This window comes from Monoraphidium neglectum (genome assembly GCF_000611645.1).
Source record: "Monoraphidium neglectum strain SAG 48.87 unplaced genomic scaffold scaffold00065, whole genome shotgun sequence".
NCBI lineage: Eukaryota > Viridiplantae > Chlorophyta > Chlorophyceae > Sphaeropleales > Selenastraceae > Monoraphidium > Monoraphidium neglectum.
Window position 1 is genome coordinate 30,972 of NW_014013563.1, and position 14,816 is coordinate 45,787.

At 63.5% G+C, this 14,816-nt stretch overlaps 5 protein-coding genes across 5 annotated transcripts in view; 2 read left to right on the forward strand and 3 right to left on the reverse strand.

Moving 5' to 3' along the window:
• Positions 1 to 1,011: 1,011 nt before the first annotated feature.
• Positions 1,012 to 3,568, reverse strand: MNEG_0751 (hypothetical protein; the record flags this gene model as incomplete). Its single annotated transcript, XM_014050765.1, has 9 exons — positions 1,012 to 1,101; positions 1,382 to 1,469; positions 1,625 to 1,653; positions 1,851 to 1,910; positions 2,148 to 2,206; positions 2,472 to 2,556; positions 2,786 to 2,920; positions 3,110 to 3,189; positions 3,475 to 3,568. The coding sequence occupies 9 exons, from the start codon at positions 3,566 to 3,568 to the stop codon at positions 1,012 to 1,014; spliced, it is 720 nt and encodes a 239-aa protein (XP_013906219.1).
• Positions 3,569 to 4,448: 880 nt separating this feature from the next.
• MNEG_0752 (Phosphate carrier protein) lies at positions 4,449 to 7,559 on the reverse strand (the record flags this gene model as incomplete). Its single annotated transcript, XM_014050766.1, has 8 exons — positions 4,449 to 4,513; positions 4,760 to 4,838; positions 5,100 to 5,194; positions 5,397 to 5,510; positions 5,698 to 5,759; positions 5,957 to 6,039; positions 6,603 to 6,726; positions 7,111 to 7,559. The coding sequence occupies 8 exons, from the start codon at positions 7,557 to 7,559 to the stop codon at positions 4,449 to 4,451; spliced, it is 1,071 nt and encodes a 356-aa protein (XP_013906220.1).
• A 506-nt stretch (positions 7,560 to 8,065) lies between these two features.
• MNEG_0753 (hypothetical protein) lies at positions 8,066 to 10,777 on the forward strand (the record flags this gene model as incomplete). The annotated part of the gene is made up of 5 exons (XM_014050767.1): positions 8,066 to 8,214; positions 8,389 to 9,288; positions 9,641 to 9,764; positions 10,022 to 10,124; positions 10,371 to 10,777. 5 exons carry the CDS (start codon positions 8,066 to 8,068, stop codon positions 10,775 to 10,777), a joined length of 1,683 nt encoding a protein of 560 aa, XP_013906221.1.
• Positions 10,778 to 12,108: 1,331 nt separating this feature from the next.
• On the forward strand, positions 12,109 to 12,495 carry MNEG_0754 (hypothetical protein; the record flags this gene model as incomplete). The annotated part of the gene is made up of 1 exon (XM_014050768.1): positions 12,109 to 12,495. One exon carries the CDS (start codon positions 12,109 to 12,111, stop codon positions 12,493 to 12,495), a length of 387 nt encoding a protein of 128 aa, XP_013906222.1.
• Positions 12,496 to 13,156: 661 nt separating this feature from the next.
• Positions 13,157 to 14,816, reverse strand: part of MNEG_0755 (putative lipid kinase) — a gene marked incomplete at both ends in the record, with an annotated part of 4,270 nt that continues 2,610 nt past the window's right edge. Inside the window, 4 exons of the mRNA XM_014050769.1 lie at positions 13,157 to 13,448; positions 13,734 to 13,882; positions 14,070 to 14,141; positions 14,457 to 14,638. Coding sequence (XP_013906223.1) covers positions 13,157 to 13,448; positions 13,734 to 13,882; positions 14,070 to 14,141; positions 14,457 to 14,638 — 695 coding nt within the window. The remainder of the gene's footprint in view (positions 13,449 to 13,733; positions 13,883 to 14,069; positions 14,142 to 14,456; positions 14,639 to 14,816) is intronic.

The following is a 14,816-nucleotide window of genomic DNA, read 5'->3' on the forward strand; positions in this document are numbered from 1 at the left end:
AATGTTGGACCCCATCGGCCCTCCGCACGCCCCGCCGCCGGCTCTGACTGACAGCCCCCCCTGCCGTCCGAAAGCCGTAATATCGTCATCACTCAGCATGATCTTGATGGTTGCGCAGTGCTGGGCAGCGATGATGTGTGCCCTTCTCGTTATGTATAAGCAACTGCCACCTGTCTTAATTCTTGCTTATCCAACAAGTAGCAGATCAGTACATACGCAGCGGCAAAGCATATGTTTTCAACAGAGCGCTGGTCAAGCCAGTGCACTGGTAAGACAGGATGACATACCGCACACGAAAGCCAGAATTGTGGTGGGATTGCAAAGTTAGGGGTCAGCAGGGAGCTTGTCACATCAAATTTGCTCCTCAAGACTGCACAGGATTTTTTTCGCGTTGTTGTACTGGCAGAAGTGTCAACTGGAAGCTGTACAAAGGATTGCTGCACCCTCATTTTCACAAGACCAAGACGATAACAAGGTCACGGTTCGCGTACCTAATTTCTCAAGTTAAATCCATATTTACATCACATGCCAAACATCAAATTACTTACACTTACGTCCATACACCACTGCTCCCAAATGTACAGAGGTGCATACTTCGGCTTGATAGGTCTACACTACCAGTGCAACCGATGCCTGCAAAGCCACAACACAGCGGAGGCACTACCTTGAATCAACGCTAGTGTACAAGCGATGCTCGACGCAAGCATGAGTATGTACAACCCACCCACTTGAATTGCCAGCAAACAGTACCGTATCACGAAAACCACCCTCCAATGCGAGGAGCAGATGCGCGACAACAATAACAACATACATCCCCTTGAAACAACCAAGGTTGGCCATATCATCAACTCAGCATTCAACCATACTTCTTGAATGCGTCGGTCAGTCACAGAGAGATCTGCAAGAACCGCAGCAGCTCACGCATCACCACATGACCGCCACTACCTTCGTCCGCAGCCCTGCCTGCCAGTCACACCTACCAAGAGCACCGCTCCTGCAGCAAAACATTGCTCATTCCCACTTGCTCCTGTTCGCCTCCTTGCGTGCCGCCTGGCGCCGCTCATTCTCCTCAGCCAGGATGTACCACAGAGAGCCGTCGTACTGTTCAACGGATGGTGAGCAATTCGGGAAGATCACATGTCATCAATAACATCCTCTGTACAAACAACACCCCCACTAACTCAGCCAAGCTTGGCTCAGCCAATCGACACCCTTGAAAGTGTACTTCGGCCAGACAATGCTTGCGACACCCCACTGCAGACACAAGCAATTCGAGCAGGACCAATCAACACCAAGAGCCTGCAGCCACAATTATGAGTTTTGTTACGTGGTTTCAACAAACGTTCAGGTTTTCACCCACATAGTCACAGGCTCAACGCACCTGGGCGCGGATCTTCTCGCGGGAGATGACGCCGTCGTCGTCAGCACACAGCAGCCACAGCGCCCACCACTCGAGGCGCTCAGCCGTCCTGGGATAGGCGGGCGGCACGCACAGACAGGTGTGGAACACCTGTTCCAGGGGGACAATCTGGCGATACAAATCGCAGCCTGCGCCTGGCTGCAGAGAGCGCAAAGTAACGTGCATTAGGTCACTGATCACTGCAAATAACCCAAATCTACTCACCAGCCAACAGGGTCCACGATGTTCATGTTCTGCAGTGTTGGTTGCGAGGAGGGCAGGGATATCCTGTAACATCCACTTGCCAGGGGCACTTGATACGCAGCATACAAACAGGCAGTCAAAACACGAGTGGTCATACGCAAACAAAACAGACGGCTAGCTGCAATACAATACTCCACAAATGGCACACAATTAGGGCTGCTTTAGCTGCCCACTCGACAGAGCTCACCCCCTTGATCATCTCCTGGATGTCGTTCCAGTTCAGCCCGCCCTTGTTGTCGCGGTCATACTGAAGAGGGGCAGGTAACAAGCGCACGGGTGCAGAGACTCAACAAATTTGCTGAATGCTGTGCAACACAGGAAAACACACCCGTTCACACAGCCCTGAAATGCTCAGACCGCTGTGCTTGGTAGCACGCGCATGTTATTGGCGCTGCTGGCGCTGCTGTCAAGACAGCAGGTGTGGAGTACAAAGCGTGCTGCCCATCGTGGACGCATGATGCGCGGTTCCCCACCCCTCACCCACCTTGCTGAACAGCTCCTCGTACTTCTCAGGCACGTAGCGCCCCTCAGTGTCGTACACCTCTGGGTGCGCGGCGAGGACACCAAGTGGGATACACGGGCAAGAATTGCAGGGCATCAGCGGCCGTTGCCAGCGCCAGCAGGCGTGACCAAGGCGTGCAAGCGGGTGGTTTGCTGGGGTGCACCACAGTCCTGCCACAGCCCAGATCAAACGTTGTGCCCAAAAATCCAATCTGCAACATATGCAGTGCACCCACTTGCACGCCTGTGTCTAGTGACAGAAGTCCCATGGCAACCTCTCACAACACAAATTCGTAGTGCTGCTCACCCGAGTCGCTGCCGTGCTTTGCCTTGTGCATGTTCTTGATGTGGATCCTGAAGAATGGGTCGGGAATCCACGACAGCCCGGTCGGCTGCAAGGGAAGGACACATGCAGGTTTGTTGCCCACGGGGGTCAAGAGAGGGGCACATCCAGGGGTGGTGGGGATGCAGGCTTGGCTCAGGAAAGCACAGCTGTGAGTTTGCAACCAAGGTAGGCTGGTGCAAGCCGGGCCCGCACCGACTGAAACCGCCAGCTCAACCCAAAGCGTGCGGCAGGCAGTCTTCAAACTCGCAGCGTCCCCTCTGCCCCGTGGTGCTCACATATGAGAAGGAGCCGTGAATGAAGGGCACGGCCAGGAACGAGATGATGCGGTTGAACCCGATGCGGCGGAACCCGACGTACGTGTCCATGGGCCACAGCACGCCGTCATTGTCGCGATCGAAGAAGGCCACGTGCTGTTGGCGGCAGCAAAGGGTGGGGTGTCAGCTCAGTGCAGTGTTAAGAATGTTGATGAAGCAAGCGCACAGAATGGAGCTTGAGGTTTGGATTTGCTGGCTGGTCCTTTGACCCACAGCAGCAGCTGCGGCGCCACACGTATTATTGACCCCCGCCAAGAAGGCAAGAATACGTGCCTGCTGCATGACAGAGTAGTCCTCGCGGGCCAGGCTGGCAGGGCTGCCCTCTGGGCGCTCGCGCGACACCGCCTTGTTGGCGCGCGGCACGCCTGCGGGCGGGCGAGGGGAAGGTGGTGTGCATATAGGCGGCGCAGGTGTGTGAGGCCGTGAGGGGGGCGCCGCAGGGGAGAGATGACGTCGGCAAGCAAGCAGGGACAACAGGGGCCGATACCAGGCATAGTGAGCTGCAGCAACACACCAGTGATCTACGAAGAAGAACAAGCACGCGGGCATTGATCGCCAACAACCGAGGGTGACAACGCAGGCGACGCGTGCCTTCCGTCACCCGCGCACCGCCGTGTGCGCAGTGCAGGGCGCACGCAACCAGACCCCACCTGGCTCGTTGATGTCCTTCTCCAGGCCCAGGGGTGCCCTGCGGTCCTGGGTCACAGGCACCGTGGGGATCGAGGACACGACATCAGGCGCCATCCTTGCTGGCGAGGCCTTAGACTGGAGCTCAGTGGGACGTGAAGGTGGCGTGGTGCTCTTCTTTTGAGCGTTTGCCTGAACGGACTTCGTTTGATGCTGTGACTTCTTCATTGCGTCGTCGATTGGGATCGTGCGTGGGAGGGCACCTAACATGCCCTTGCGAATCGTGTGTCACGAGGAAGCGTGACCGAGCCGCGGCCCCAAGCGTCATGTGAATGCCGAGCCATTGCGCGATCGTAACACACGATTCAAGTATCGGATGCGTTGGACTGGCAACAAGCCTAATGCTGATGCCCGGCACTTGTAGGCCGCCATGGCGTGGACCAGGTGGACAGCATGAGTCGCAACCCTTGGTCGCCCTAAATGCGCAGTGCTGCTCAACCTGGGCCCGATTTCATAGTCTCGCGCCCGCTGCTGCCAAGCGCCCGCTGCTGCGCGCTCTTCCGTGTGTGGCTTTACACATGAGGCGTGCGCCTGCACGCGGCGCGCATTGCCACGCTTGTGTGCTCGCAGCACTGCTCACTGGGTGCAGCGGGGCCCACGTGGGAACGCCGCAGCTGCCGCTCGCTCCAATAAGGGGGAGTGAAACGCGTTCAACTATCTCGTCAAGCAAAGGAGCACTGCATATTATCAAACCGGAAGTCGAAGCTGGATCCAAAGGGGGTGGCACTGCGTTCGCGCCGCCGCGCCTGCCCGCAAGGGACGCTTCAGGTGTGTGCTGGCACGCGGGGCGCGCGCGGACGGGATGAGGGGCGCGGCCCTGCCCGCCAGCGCGTCCGACGGCGTAAAGTGCACGCGTGGAGCGGCGCGGCGGCGCGCCCTGCTGTGCGCTGTATGCGGCGCCAGCTCAGCGTCGCGCGCCGTGGCGTTCGCGTGATGTTCACTTCTTGACGGCGCCGCCGGTGGTGGGGAGGCCGGAGTAGACCTTAAATGCGTCGTAGATGCCTGATGGTAGTTGGGGTTGCATTCACATGCGTGTGTGAATGTGTGTGTGTGTGTGTGTGTGTGTGTGTGTGCGCGCGCGCGCACGCTTGGGGGCCAATTTTGTTTGCGACGATGCGCGACGTGGCAGAGGAACGGAGGGACAACTCAGTAATCCAAGCTTTGAAGGGGCAGCAGGGTGCCGGCCGCCACCGCAACCAATCCACACTACCAACACCGCGCGGCTGCCCAGTGCGGCCGGGTGCTCACCCCACTGCAGGCCGGTGAGCGTGCCGACCATGATGATGCGCAGGGGCAGGCCGCGGGTGAACAGGTTGAACCAGCCCATCTGGGGGGGAGTGGGGGTGGGCCAGGGGCCCGGGGCGAGGGGTGAGCGGCGGCGCGGAGGTGTCAGGATGCGTGATGCCGGCCAGGAGGCAGCCGCTCCAACGGCCGCGCCTCCAGCTGGCCCTGCTGCGATCGCAGACGGCCGCGGGGCCACAGGACCGTAGGCTGAGCAGCGAAGCACATCCCCAGCGGCAGCAGCTGCGCGTGGGTGGGCACACGCGCACGCACGCTTACAAACGCACGTCCGCGCTGCCCCACGCGCCTGCTTGACGATGTCGCCGACGGTGGCGCCCTTCTGCGCGTTGAGCTTGGACACGAGGTTGTCAGCAGGGTGGGACACGGCCGCGCAGAACACGCCTGCAGGGGAGGGCGGGCGGAGACCAGCCCGAGGAGAGCGAGCAGGTGAAGGCCGCTGCAGCAAAATTGGCGGCGCTGCGGTCCGCAGGAGCAGGGCAGTCTTCAAAGGGCACAGTTGCCCAGCCGTGAGGGGCGCCACCATTCCCGCTGCCTCTGTAATGAGGGGCCGTTCCACCGGTAGAGCGCGCCGCGCCGCGCTCACCGGCAATGTAGCCGGCCGCGAAGGACACGCCGAGCTGCTCGCCCTTGGAGCACTCCTCCCGCGGCTTGGGCACGACGTGCTTGTACAGCGCCACCACCGTGTTCTCGAACGCACCTGGAGCCAGGGGGCACGCGTGCGCATGCAGTCGTCAGGCACGCAGTCATCACCCGCCTCCGCCGTTTGTTGTGTCAAGTGTGACTCAAGTAACATAGCGGGCACCTGGCGTCGCTGCTGCCCTGCATCGCGTTGCTGTGTCTTCACGCTGGTCCCGCTGCTGTGTGTTGACCCAGGGGCAACCCACCGAACTTCATCATGGTGTAGGGGATCTGGCGGCCCCACAGCGGCACCAGGGACTTGAAGAGCCTGCAGCCACGACGCAAAGGCAACTCAGTGCTCCCACCCAAGGCACACCGCCCGCAACCGTCTGCCGCCTCAGACTGCCTCCATGCTCCCGTGGTGGGCAGGCCCCTGCTGTTGCATCCGGCACGACTCCACACCCGCGAGCCCCTCACACCGCCACCAATGCTGCTGCCTGTCCCAGATTCCCCGCGGCCGCTCACGAGCCAAAGCCGTCCTGCGCAATGATCTTTGGCATGCCGTCCGTCAGGCCCTTGGCAAAGCCAGGGCGCGTCTGGACCGCCACCTGTGGCGGAGCAGGTGTGGGCGCAGCGTGCGGTGCGAAAGGTTGTGAGCTGCAGTTGTGGTGAGGGAGGACTACAGCCGGTGTGCTCTCATGCACGCGGCAACAATGGAGGAAATGCATGATTGCGTGTTGTCATGCTAAGGGAGGGGTTGGGCACCAGCAGGTCCAGGCGCGTCCCAAACTGTGCTGGCACACCTTGACAAGAATGTGGCACATGCCTGGCTGCTGTGCCTGAGCTTACTTGGCGCTGTGCCGCCGCTACGGCTGCATGTGGCACAAGTGCAGGCCAGCACCCAAGCATGCATGTTTCGGCCGCAAGACACGCCCCTTCCTTTCAACCGCCTCAACGTCGCCCGCCTCAACAAGCCGCCAATTGGCCCAGACACAGCAGGCAACACACACACACACACACACACACACACACACAAACCGCTGCTCGCACAAGTTGCAACACATATGCATCAACATCGCGGTGCGTGCGCTTACATAACCGTGCGCAGCCCCAACGCTTGCAGGCTCCACCTCCTCCCCCCCCCCCAACACACACACACACACACACACACCTTGACGGCCTCAAAGGGCGAGAGGGCGATGTCCGCGAAGAACTCGGCGCTCGCGCTACCCGCCAGGAACACGATGGTGCCGTAGTCCTTCATGATGTCCTCACCCAGCTTGTCGGCGTACGTCCTGGGGGCAACAGGGGGAATGGGCGCGACAGGTCGTGTGGTGCGAGGGAGTGTGGGTGCCAGGGACGGCAGCAGTTGCTGGCGGCAAGGGCGGTGCGGGCCCGCGCAATGAGTTGCGGCATGCTGCGAAGCTCTTTGCTGAGGTGCTGGGTTTTGATGTGCTGGTGGCTGGTTGACCCCAGCCGCCCAGGAACAAAGCACACCGCCCTGGCTCGGGCCGGCAGCACAACTGCGGAGGCCTGACTCGCCACATCAGTCAACACCGTGACGATCCCGCCGCCGGGCCAGCGCGCGGCACGCTCACTGCACGCCACCAGCCAGCTGCTGTAATGTATGCTGCTGTGCTATGATGATAAGATACCCTATGTTCAGCCCCTCTGCTCACTTCTTGAAGTACTCGTAGAGGCCGAACTTGAAAGCACCCTGGGCCGAGTAGCCCAGAAGCGTCGGCAGCCAGCCGCGCATGAGGCCAGCGGGGCCCTGCTCCTTGAGGACGACCGCGAAGCCCGATCGGATGCCCTTGTACTTGGCGGGGTCTGTCTGCATGTTGCACTTGACCACGTCGAGCGGCGTGACGGCGGTGTGCGTGAGGCCGCAGCTGGCGATACCGCCGATCGCGCACGTGTAGTAGTACTCGGGCGAGTACATCTTGATCTTGCCGGGCTCCGAGGGCGCAGCAGCCACGACCTTGCCCGCTGCGGGGCTATTTATCGCTGCGGCCACAGCCGAAGGCAAGCTGAAAGCCTGCTGCTTGAGGCGCTGCTGCTCCTGCTGCTCCTGAGCAGGCTGCATGGTGGCCAGAGCCGCCGAAAAGGTTCCGAAGACCGGCGCCATGGTGCTGACTGCTCGGGGTAAGGGTTCCTTGGGTGCGCAGATCTAGGTGCAGCCCGCGCTGAACAGCAGGAGCAAGAGGCACCGAGCGAGACGTCCAGGCTCGATTGGAACAACAACTTCTCACAACTCGTTCCTGTTGAGGCCAGGGCAGAGCAAGCAAACAGGCGGCGAGCGAAGCTGCTGCACCCCTGTGAAAGGATTCGGTTGTTCAAAGGGTGCCAAGAAGAGTGGACGAGTGCGTCCAGTCAGCGCACTCTGTTGTGACGTACAGATAATTTTCGGCGCATGCACGAACGAGGGCGGGGCGCGGGATGCCCGGGATCTGCGCGGCCAGCAAGATCAACAACATAATGGGGAAAATATCCTCTCGGCACGATGGAGGCGCGCAATCCCGCTGACGTCCCGATGATGAACAACGTCAACGTCAGCACGTCACACTCTGCGCCCTGTGGCACGACACCCGCGCATTGCTGCGCGCGACTGTCACCGCGCGCCACCGCTGCGCGATGAGCAGCCCGCCGGACGCATTCCAGAAGCTGCTGCGCGCCTCTCAGCGGCAAGGCTCGGCATCGCAGGCGTCGCAGGCAACAAAAGGCACGCCAGCCCTCAAGAGGCCACGCGTTGAACAGCAGTACGGCACATGCCCTGTCTGCAGGTGCGTGGCGGCCCAGCACGTGGTTTCAGAGTGCATCCGCGATTGGACCAGAGGTTGCAACACTGGCGCAGCTGCCGGGCGCTCGGCTGCACCCGCCTGTCCCCTTTGCCATTCGAACTTGCATCATGGCGTTGATATTTATCTCAGCCTCCCACCTGCCCCACTCCCTCGCAGCGCCACTGTGCCGCTGACATTCCTGGAGCTGCATGCCTCCGACTGCTTGGGGCCAGGCGCCTCTCAGCCCTCAGCAGCAGCGGCGGCCGGCAAGCGCGCGGCCGGCGGGACGCCTGGCAGTGCTGGCGGTGGAGGCCGCAGTCTTGCAGGCAGCGGCGTCGGGCGCACCCGGGGCGGCAGGGGCGGCCCCGGCTCCGCCGTCACGCCGGCGCCGCGGACCCCCAACCCCGGGTTGCGCGCGCCGCCTTTCACACCAGCCACCCCCGCGGCGGCGCCTGCGCAGCAGCAGCAGCAGCAGCAACAACAACAACACCAGCAGCAGCAGCAGCAGCACCAGCACCAGCAGCAGGAGCGGCAGCAGCCGGCTTCGCCTGGGGAAACCGACCGTGCGCTCGACGACGGCGCGGGCCACAGCCCGTCCCAAGCGGCCACAGCTGCCCCGGACGCGTCCACCCAGCGCAACGCATTCGATGTGCTGGCTCGCGCCCAAAGGGTCCTGCAGCAGGTGCACGTCTTCTTCCTTGATGCACCCCCTGCCGGCGGCCGCCCCCGCGCGCGCTGGTGGCTCAAGGGCGGCCCAGACGCGCCCCGCGACGCGCCCGACGCTGCGTGGACCGGGTCTTGCGGCCTGAGCCTGGGGCGCGGCGGCAAGGCGCAGGTGGTGATCGCAACGGATCTGGAGACTGGCGATGGCGTGGAGGTTGGCTGGGGCAACCCGGCCCTGGCGAGCAACCCCGGAGGCGGCGCTAGCAGCGGGGACGGCGGGGGAGCGGGTGCAGGCGCGGCGGCGCAGGCGGGGGCGCCCGGCGCGGGCGGCGAGCCGCGCAAGGCGGTGGTGAGCCTGCTGAAGAGCGCGCTGCAGAAGAACGTGCGGCTGGGGCGCCACGAGCAGGCGGTCAGGTGCGGCGCCGGGGCGCTGGGGAGCGGGGCCGGGCTTGGACCCGGCAGCAAGGCATCTGGACAACGCTCAGCTGGCTGAGTGGCCGCAGGATCTCTGCGCTCGTGTGTATGTGTGCGTGTCTGTGTGTGTATCTGGGTTTTTGTGTCTGTTTCTGTGCGTCTGTGCGTGTGTGTGTGTCTGTGTATGTGTGTGTGCGTGTGTGCATGTGTCTGTCTGTCTGTCTGTGCGCATGCACATACCTCACGTGCAGCACCCATGGTTCCACAACAACAATCCGTTGCCCGACGACGCGCCCATGGGTGAAGGGCCCTGTGACTGATCGAATGATGTCACCGCCGTGCTCAAATCCAGGGTGGCCGCTGCGTTGCTGAAGGAGGATGCAGGGGAGCTGCTGCGGCGCCTGGCGGTGATCTGCTTGGAGGATGGTCTGCTGCACCCGCAGCTGCCGCTTGTCTGCTGGTGCATGGCCGCGGTGGTGAGGGACTTGGCCGCCGCTGCAGCCGTGCCGCTCGCGCACGCCCAGGCGCTTGCAAGTGGTCGTGGCAGGGCAGAAACGCGCTGTTCTACCGCATTAAAACACGTTGCTGCTGCGTGCGCTGGGGCTGGTTGAGGGAAGGCGCCCTTGTCTCCCGTGTCGCGCGCCGCTGCATCCTTCAGGGTTCGCGTCCCCCAAGCCACCTTGACCCTTCCTTTTAAGACTGCCACAACACCCCTCCCTCACGCAACGCTCAGTCCAAGGGCTACCTCGTGGGTGGCACCCTGGCCAACGAGCTGCTGGCGGTGGTGCAGCAGCTGGCGGCCTGCCCTGTCAGGGACCACCTACCACGCAACACTGGTGCGCCCCTGACGTGCACGCATTCGGCCCACCGCGGCGAGTGATGGCGGGGGCTGTCGCAGCCGCCGCCCATGGGCACCGGCCGAGCAGGGTGCACACGTACCCCACCGCGTGCTGCTACTGACTCAGCAGCCGTCGGCTGTGCTGGACCAGCGACGGCGAACGCCCCCCGATGCACCCCGGACCCCGCCACCGCCCGCCTGCCCGGCCGTCTCCCTCCCCCCGAAAACGAATTCCGGGCCGCAGGCACGTGGCGCACCCCGGCCAGCCTGTCCGACGTTGACGGGCAGCTGCCCGCCCACCCCGCGGAGGGTGCGCTGGTGAAGGCGCTGATGCTGCGCAACGCGTTTGGGGGCATGGACTCCGACAAGGACCTGCTCACGCGCTATGCGGGGCTGTGGCTGGCGCGCTTCCTCGGGCTCGCCGCGCCGCCGCCGCCGCTGCCGGCGCCGCCGGCGCAGGAGCAGGCAGGATCGGATCCCCCCAAGCAGCAGCAGCAGCAGCAGCAGCAGCAAGGCGTCAGCGGCGGTGGCGCCGGGGGCGGCGGCGCGAGCCCCTGGCTTTCATTCCTGTCGGAGTGCTACAGCCCCGCACGGCTGCCGCCGGGCGTGCGTGCGCCGCGCGTGACGCTCGTGGCGCCGCTCCAGCGGTGAGCCAGCCTGGACGCCTGGCTTGCCTGGGATATACAGACGGCGGCCGCAGCACCAGGCCCGTTTTGCTCACGCGCTGCCTTGCGACCACCATACCAATGGTGTCGCTTGATGGATGTCACTCGATTGGTTTGACTCTGCGCGATCCCTGCGCTCCAACCGTGTTGAAGAACAGCCGCGGCATGCAGGTCCATCAATCCGCCTCTATGCGTCTCAAGGTCCCCCCCCCACACGCACACACACGTACGAACGCGCGCGCGCGCGCGCACACACACACACACACACACACACACACACACACATACCCACACATAACCACACACACACACACGCACACACACCCCCACACACACACACAAATTTACACGCTACTTTACCCTGATAGGGACGACGTCCCCCTGTCGGCGCTGGACCACCACATATCAGACCTGGTGCCCTTCCTGCTGCGCCAGTCCGACGTGCAGGCCGTGCTGGCCGCCATCACGCGCGGCTGCTGGTGTGCCAACCGCGCTGCTAGGTCCCTGTCGGGTCGCGCGTGCGTGCTGTGTGCTTTGCAGCGCCATGGCAGACGTCGCCCGCCGCGCGCGTGCACGCAGTGATCGCCTCGACAGTCTCACCCTTCCGTTTGACCGGTCATGGAGGCGTGAGCCTTGGCATATGAAGGGCCCCCACCCCCTCCAACGCGTCCATTCGACCCAGGGGCCACGAGGCGGATCGGCGGCAGCTCGTTGAGCGCTGCATGTGCGTGGGCTGGGAGCCCATTTATCAGATGCCTGTATCAGCTAGTGGTTGTCCCCTGCGGTGTTGCAGGGGTGCATGCCATGTAGTGCTTTGGCTGCCTGCTTGGTGCCGGCACGTGTCCTGTTCCCGCCGTCCTCTTGCTCTCACACCAAGCGTCCTGATCGTTGCCTGTGCCGGCATCCTGGCCCATCCACTGCAGCTGGGCGTTCCGCAGTGGCGTCAACACCAAGCGCTGGCTCCTGCTGCTGCATGATGATGCAAGGGAGCCGCGCGGGGCTGCTAAGGCCAGCGCCCGCGGCGACTTGCAGGAGGTCCATGGCCAAAATGGACCTGGCGGCAGCGAAGGGCCCGTGGCACCGCAGCATCACCACCACCACCACCAGCAGCAGCAGCATGGGCCCAGCAGCGATCCGGCTGGTGGCCAGGCACAGCCGCGGCAGGACATGCCACCACAGCTTGAGCAGGAGCAGCGGCAGCAGCAGCCACATCAGCAGCAGCAACTTGAAGACCACCAGCAGCCGCAGCAGCAAGGAGGCCACGAGGAGAGGTTGCAGTGCAAGCAGAGTCAGCGGCAGGAGCAGATACCTGCCGTGATGAGTGAGGACGGGCCAACATCCGCCCAGCTGTCACAACCGCAGCAGGAGCAGGCGCAGCACGTGCCGGCGGCAGCAAGTGAGGGCGCCCCCGAGGCCGTTTGCACGTCTCAACGGCAGCAGCACGTACAGGAACAGCAGCAGCAACAGCAGCAGCAACAGCAGCAGCAAGAGCAACAGCAGCAACAGCAGGACCCCGCCAGTGCACCCCGTGGCGTGACGGCGCTGTCGCTGGAGCGGTACCAGCTGGATTACGATGCAGAAACAGAGGAGGCGGAGCGCACGCGGCTCGCGACGCTTTGGGGCGTGGTGGCGGGCCCCGCGGACCGCTACAGCACCGCTAAAATAATGGAGCGCCTGTTCTGCGTTTTCGAGGCAGCGAAGTAGTGTCGCCGCCTTGATGCACCCGGCCTCCTGCCGGGTGGTTTACAGAGATCAAGAACTGGTGTACAGTACGGTAGTCTGATGCAGTGCATGTTTACAATGCGACTTGTGCACATGTAAACTTTTGTGAATTACATCTGGAAATCGGGAGAAACTTGGTCAAAGTCGCAGCTTAGTGGAAGTCACCGCTTCATGGAAGTGGGAAGTATGTGAAACTGCCGCCGCAATGCAGCAAGGGCGTGTAAGGGGTGCCCCAGCGACACACTTCCAAAGAAGCCTCGTGATTCTGACAGTCATGCAACAACAAACAAAAAGGTCAGGCCAAATGCTGCCAAAGGGACGGTAACATAAGCCTGGAGAAACATGCTGGATGGAACGAAGTGTGCTTAGCAGGTTTGCAGGGGGGGGTCGCTGCGCGTCTGCCACTGGGCAGGCTCGCGATCGCCCCGCACCACACTCAAACGGCAATGCTTTGATGCACACCTCTCGGCGCGCCTGCATGCTGCAGCCCACGTGCCAAGCAACATGACGCGATGCAGCTGCACGCTCAAATCCATGAGTCGCTCAATTGACAGTCTGTGCATTGACTGGGTCGCCTTTGGCGGCATCGCCGCTGACTAGGTCACTATGGCAAGATCATGCTGGCTGCTGCAATGCGGCTGCATCACATGGACGCGCCATGGTACATGCCTGCAAGGAATCCAATTCCAAACAGCATCGCCGCCCACCCAAGCTGAACAGCCATCCTCCGCAGCCCCGCGAGGCGCCGCCCCATGCGCCCCGGCGGCTGCTGCGCGCGCAGGAGGCTGTGCAGCAGCCGGCGCCGGTGCTTGGGGCGCTCGGGCGTCACGAGGTGGCTGGCGGCGGCACGCTCGCGCTCCGGCAGGCCGGACACCAGCAGGCGGGAGTCTGGCAGGTGGAGGCGGACGGCCTTGGGGCGCACCTCAAACAGCAGCCTGCGGGGTGCGGGGTCACGGGCAGCAGCGGGTCACACAAAAACAGGCTGATTGGCGGAGCAAATGGCGTTTTGAAACCAGGCTCGGCGCCAGAGCTCGTCGTGGTGCACGCGACAGCTTGCTGACATTTGACATGCAGAGTGCTGAAATTGTCCCATTTCACGGGGCTGGGCCCCGCCGCTTGACCATGTCATGCTCAAAGCAGGCCGCGTGCTCACATCAATGCTCGTCATCGTCGAATGCGAGTCCGTTCCGCAACGAGCGCCCGGACGAGCACCCGCGCACCTGCTGCTCTCCAGTGTCGGCTCCCCGTCCCTGTTGGTCTTGAGGCGCTCCCCGGCCTCCACCAGCAGCCAGGGGGCGCGCAGCATCAGGATGCCACCCTGGGCCTCGGCCAGCCCCCTTGCCGCCACGTCTGCCGCCAGGCGCGCCGCCTGCACACGCGTGCGCGCGCGGGGATGTGTGTGATACATGCGGGCACGCATTCAATGACGGGCCGACACGTGTAAAAGACAGTTGTCAGCTCGCTCCATCTGGATCTCTGCTGCCGCCCACCCGCCACGCGGTCGCCTGAATGCCTGCGGGCACTCAACACCCGCTGCACCCTCTCCTGTTGTTCACCTGCTGCCCAGGCGTCCCGAAGAGCACCGTGAAGTCCAGCAGGCCGTCGTCCAGCAGCGCGTGCGGGCACACCTGATCAAGCAGGCAGCGTTAAGGCGGCGGGCGTCGGCAGTGGGAGCGCAGGTCAGCAGCTGGTCGGCAGCTGGGCCGCGCTTGCACGGGCGGGGCGGATGGCCCGCCGGCTGAGCCTCTCTCGGGAAAAGCGAGGCTGGGGACGCCGGCTCTCCCATGTTGAAACAGCGCAAAGCCGGCACAGTCTTGTTCACAATAACAGTGCAGTGCTCCACCTCACCCTGCTGCCCAGACCCGTGACCCTCACGAGCACCCTGCAGCCCCGGCGGCCTCAAACCCTGCTCCATTGCACAGGCCCGCCCCCCCCCTTCTCACGTTGAACATGCGCCCCATCTGCCGGCTCTGGCCTGCGACCAGGGCAAGGAGGTCGCCCCTCAGCCGCCCCAGCCCGGCGCCCGGGGAGCCGCCGCCGGGCCTCTCCGCGCCGGCCGCCTCGAGGACCTGGTGCAGCTCCTCCTTCCCGCCCCCCACCTCGGCCTCGCCATTGCTCTTGCTGCCTTTGCCATCGAAATCATCCGCAAATGGTGCGGAAAGAATGGCCTTGTCCTCACGCTCATGCTCCGACTCGCCCGCCTGGTGCCTCCTATTAGCTCGCTCGTCGCGCGCGGCGGCCCCCAGCTGCGGCGCGCCCGGCGCCCGCGCGGCGCCCCCGCCCCCGCCGCCCCTGGCTTGCGG